This window comes from Corvus brachyrhynchos, unplaced genomic scaffold (genome assembly GCF_000691975.1).
Source record: "Corvus brachyrhynchos isolate BGI_N302 unplaced genomic scaffold, ASM69197v1 scaffold119, whole genome shotgun sequence".
NCBI lineage: Eukaryota > Metazoa > Chordata > Aves > Passeriformes > Corvidae > Corvus > Corvus brachyrhynchos.
Window position 1 is genome coordinate 55,765 of NW_008240054.1, and position 5,069 is coordinate 60,833.

Here is a 5,069-nt window from a genome sequence, read left to right on the forward strand (position 1 = left end):
CCGTGGGCCCGGCGGGGCTCGTCGGGGTCGTCGTCGGCTGTGCCGAGCGCCGAGGCCACGGTGGTGGTGTCCATCCTGCTGACCTTGGACACCGAGCTCTGCGTGTGCAGGAACCGCGCCGAGCGCAGCTCCAGCCCCTCGTACTCCCCGGCGCTGACCCACGGGCACCAGCGGAACGCGTGCTTGAATCCCAGCCGGAACCTGCGGGACCAGGAGGGGGAGAGACGTGGAGGTGGAAAAAGGAATGGGATGGAGGTGGCCGAGCTCTGCGTGTGCAGGAACCGCGCCGAGCGCAGCTCCAGCCCCTCGTACTCCCCGGCGCTGACCCACGGGCACCAGCGGAACGCGTGCTTGAATCCCAGCCGGAACCTGCGGGACCAGGAGGGGGAGAGACGTGGAGGTGGAAAAAGGAATGGGATGGAGGTGGCCAAAGGAATGGGATGGAGGTGGAACAAGGAATGGGATGGAGGTGGCCAAAGGAATGAGGAAAGACATGGAGATGGACATGGCCAAAGGAATGGGATGGAGGTGGAGAAAGGAATGGGATGGACATGGCCAAAGGAAGAGGGAGATAAAGCTGAGCTTTGCTAAACATGACAAAATAGTGATTTTTCACTGAGGGGAGGAACAACCCTCTGAGAAATCCCAATTATGAGTTGGGATTGCTTCGATTGATGTTTTCCCTCCAAATCCCCAGGGATTAGGAAAGACTTCAGGTGAGGATTGTGCCAATCCCGCATCTGCTGGACGTGGCAGAGGGCAGGACAGAACCATCCCGAAAAAACCCCATCCAGCCCTCTCCTCATCTCCCACATCCCCACATTCCCGTCATCCCGAGGCGCTCCCGGAGCCTCCCGCTGCCCACCTGTCGTTGAGGCAGCAGTAGATGATGGGGTTGTACATGGTGGAGCTCATGGCCAGCCACATGACGGCCAGGTAGACCTGCTGGATGAACCTCTGCAGGTACCACTCGGGCCGCAGGTACTGCAGCGTGAAGTACACGTGGTAGGGCAGCCAGCAGAGCGCGAAGGTGCACACCACGATGATCATCATCTTCACCACCTGGAATGGGGGGAGAACGCTGCAGCAGCCATTCCACCCTCCGGAACGGCCTTTCCAACCGGGAACGCGGGGGCAGCATCTGGATTGAACCACATTTGATGTCTCCTCCATCTTCAACCCATCCATCGGTCATTCCACACTCTTCGGCCTTGGAGACCTTTCCAAAATCCTGGTTGAACTACTTTTGTGGAGGAGGTGTCCTAAACCCATCCAGCAGCCATTTCACCCTCTGGAATGGCCTTTCCAACCAGGAATGTGCAGTCAACGTCTTGGTTGAACTGTGTTTGTGGAGGAGATGTCCACAGGACTCTGCTCCATCTTCAACCCACCCACTGGTCATTCCACCCTCTGGAATGGCCTTTCCAACCAGGAATGTGCGGTCAACGTCTTGGTTGAACCACTTTTGTGAAGGTGTCCACTCTGCTCCATCTTCAACCACCAAGTCCTCACCTGCTCCCACTCCTAATGAAGGGTTTGGGGCTGGGATTGGCCATGGATTGTGGATCCAGCCATGCCCGGAATTCCTTACCTTCTGCTTCTCTGAGACCTGGATTGGACAGGAGTTATGGATCTATCCACACTCGGAATTCCTTACCTTCCATGTAGCCGATTCCTGCTCGTGGTTGGGATTGGCCAGGAATTCTGGATCCAGCCCCTCCCAGAATTCCTCACCTTGTGGAGATTGGCCAGGAATTCTGGATCCATCCCCTCCCAGAATTCCTCACCTTGTGGAGATTGGCCAGGAACTCTGGATCCAGCCCCTGCCGGAATTCCTCACCTTGTGGAGATTGGCCAGGAACTCTGGATCCAGCCCCTCCCAGAATTTCTTACCTTGAGCTTGGCCATGACCTTCTCATGGTTGGGATTGGATGGGAATTCTGAATCCAGCCACGCCCAGAATTCCTGACCTTCCTCTTGTCTGAGACCTGCTCGTGGTTGGGATTGGCCAGGAATTCTGGATCCACCTGTGCCCGGAATTCCTCACCTTGTGAAGATTGGCCAGGAATTCTGGATCCACCTGTGCCCGGAATTCCTCACCTTGTGGAGATTGGCCAGGAATTCTGGATCCATCTGTGCCCTGAATTCCTCACCTTGTGGAGATTGGCCAGGAATTCTGGATCCATCTGTTCCCGGAATTCCTCACCTTGTGGAGATTGGCCAGGAATTCTGGATCCATCCGATCCTGGAATTCCTCACCTTGTGGAGATTGGCCAGGAATTCTGGATCCATCCGATCCTGGAATTCCTCACCTTGTGGAGATTGGCCAGGAATTCTGGATCCATCCGATCCTGGAATTCCTCACCTTGTGGAGATTGGCCAGGAATTCTGGATCCACCTGTGCCCAGAATTCCTCACCTTGTGAAGATTGGCCAGGAACTCTGGATCCGGCCCCTGCCGGAATTCCTCACCTTGTGGAGATTGGCCAGGAACTCTGGATCCGGCCCCTGCCGGAATTCCTCACCTTGCGCTTGGCCAACACCTGCTCGTGGTTAGGATCGGATGGGAATTCTGGATCCATCCACTCCCAGAATTCCTCACCTTCCTCTTGGCCGACACCTGCTCGTGGTAGCGGTCGGAGGAGTCCCCGGGGATCTCGCTGGCCCAGAGCGTGCGGCCGACGGCGGCGTAGGCGCAGCCGATCACCAGCAGCGGCAGCAGGTACAGCAGGACGGTCGTGGAGAAGTGGTACCTGGGAAAAACGGGATCATCCCTGAGCATCTCCCGTCCCCCTCTTCCGAACTGAGCTCGGAGGGGAAGAGCTGCGCTCGGAAAGAGAGGATTCGGCGCGATTCCCGCATAATTCCTGCACCGGGAATTGCCGGGCTGGGGAGGATTCCCGGGTTTCACCCCGATCTTCTCCCGTTATCCAGGTTCACCCCCATTACGGATCCCTCCCCACCCCGTTTGGGATAAAACCTCTGGAGACTCATCCTGCTCCTGGTGATTTGAGGGGACAAGTGGAAAAAACCCTCCTGGAATGGGATGTAGTCAGGGAAATTCCTGGGAATTTCCTCAGGGAAGGAATTTTTAGCTGAGCTGAGTTTCTCCTCTCACTCCTCCTCTCTTCACTTCCCACATTATCCTGGGGATGGATGCGGGCTCTGCTCCCAACTTTTAGTTGCCAGAAACGTGGGATTTTGGATTAGGAAAGGATGGGAATATTGAGAAGGAATAAAGGATTTTTCTGCGGAGCAAACACCGGGAATGGGATGCAGCTCCCAAAAATCCTGGGCTCAGGTGGCACCAGCCACGACCCCGGTTCCCAAAAGGAGCCAAATCCTTGGAGCTTTACTCAAACCCGGCCGGGAATTCCGCAGCCGGATCCGCTCTCCGGGCTCAGGGAAAGGGCCGGATCCTGGGGCTCCTCGTGTCATGGATAAACAAATCCCAAATCCAGCGGGAGGCTCCGCATGGAAGCGGCAGCGCAGGCCTGAGGCTGTTCTGCCGTGAGCTGGGGAGCCGCGGTGGGATCGGGAGCACTGCGAATGCACTGGGAGCACTGGGAATGCAGGGGGAGCGCTGGGAATGCAGGGGGAATACTGGGAATGAGCTGGGAGCACTGGGAATGCCATGGGAGCGCTGGGAATGCAGGGGGAATACTGGGAATGCCATGGGAGCGCTGGGAATGCCATGGGAGCGCTGGGAATGCCATGATGCAGGGGGAGCACTGGGAATGCCATGGGAGCACTGGGAATGCAGGGGGAATACTGGGAATGCCATGGGAGCGCTGGGAATGCCATGGGAGCGCTGGGAACGCTGTGGGAGCACTGGGAGCACTGGGAATGCAGGGGGAGCACTGGGATTGCTGTGGGAGTGCTGGGATTGCTGTGGGAGCACTGGGAATACAGGGGGAGCACTGGGAATGCTGTGGGAACTCTGGGAATGCCGTGGATCCGTGAGGATTTCTGTCAAAAAGGAGTTGATCTAAAAGGAACTGCCGTCATTCCGGGTTTATCCCGCAGGAGGGGACAGAGGCTCTGGCCATGCAGAAAATCCTGGAAAATCCTGGAAAATCCTCTCTTCCCTAAAAACTGAGCCCACAAACATGGCTGGTGCCTGCCTGGAAAACTTCCCAAATGCTGCCGGCTTAGCGGGAATTCTGTTCCCAAGGCCTTGGGGGTCCCTGCGTGGATTTCTGGGCTCTGATCCAAGGTTTTGCATCTTCCCGAGGCCGATCCAGGCCCTGCAGCCGCTCCCAGCTCTGGAATCACTCATCTTCCCAGGAGCTCGGATTGAATCACAGCTCCAGAGGGTACGGAGCGGCTCCGGGAATTCTCCCGCAGGGAATGGGGCTGGCCCCAGCCCCGCCGCAATCTCATTTTCCCCGGCCCTAATTCCATTTGGGATGGGGTTTGCGGGGCCGGATTTCATTTCGCTCCTTCCAGAGGCGTCTCCGCGGCTCCGGAGGAGGATTTTGTTGCGGTTCCCATGGAATTCAGGATCCTGGGAGCCCTGCAGGAATGTCTGGAGGAGCTGCGGGATAACGTCAGCAGCACAGACCCCTCATTTCCAGGGGTGTCTGGGCCTGGAGAGCCATTCCAGACAGCTCCGGGAATTCTTTTGGGATCCCGGCCGTGGAAAAGCACTGGAATTATTCGTGTGCTATTCTGCCTGAAGGATTCCCGGGATCGGAGCACTCAGGGAAAGCTGGGGTTTAAAACGGAAAGGTTTTCAGGGATTTAGGATCTGGTGTAGGATGGAGGATCCCGGAGGAATCGTGGGATGCTGGAGGACAGAGCTGCCTCCTCTTCCCCGGCAAATCCTGGGAATGCTGGCACAGGAGGGACATTCCCAGGGGCTCCGATCTCCCCGGGGTGGCCTCTCCCTTCCCTGAACAACCCCGCTGGAATTGGGATGGATCAGGAATCCCTGTGGGAAGCAGGGATCAACAGCCGGATCAAATCCCATGGAATTACCGGCTCCGGCTGCTGGCACAGTGGGGAAAACAGGGATGTTTTCCAGGGAAAACCAGCTCTGTGCTTCCCAGAGGCTTTCCAAGGGCATTC

At 57.2% G+C, this 5,069-nt stretch overlaps 1 protein-coding gene across 1 annotated transcript in view; it reads right to left on the reverse strand.

The window, feature by feature from the left end:
* TACR1 (tachykinin receptor 1) overlaps nucleotides 1–5,069 on the reverse strand; it is a 13,611-nt gene that overhangs the window by 86 nt on the left and 8,456 nt on the right. Inside the window, exons 3-5 of the mRNA XM_017744676.1 lie at nucleotides 2,602–2,752; nucleotides 866–1,062; nucleotides 84–369 (exon numbers count right to left, since the gene is read on the reverse strand). Coding sequence (XP_017600165.1) covers nucleotides 84–369; nucleotides 866–1,062; nucleotides 2,602–2,752 — 634 coding nt within the window. The remainder of the gene's footprint in view (nucleotides 1–83; nucleotides 370–865; nucleotides 1,063–2,601; nucleotides 2,753–5,069) is intronic.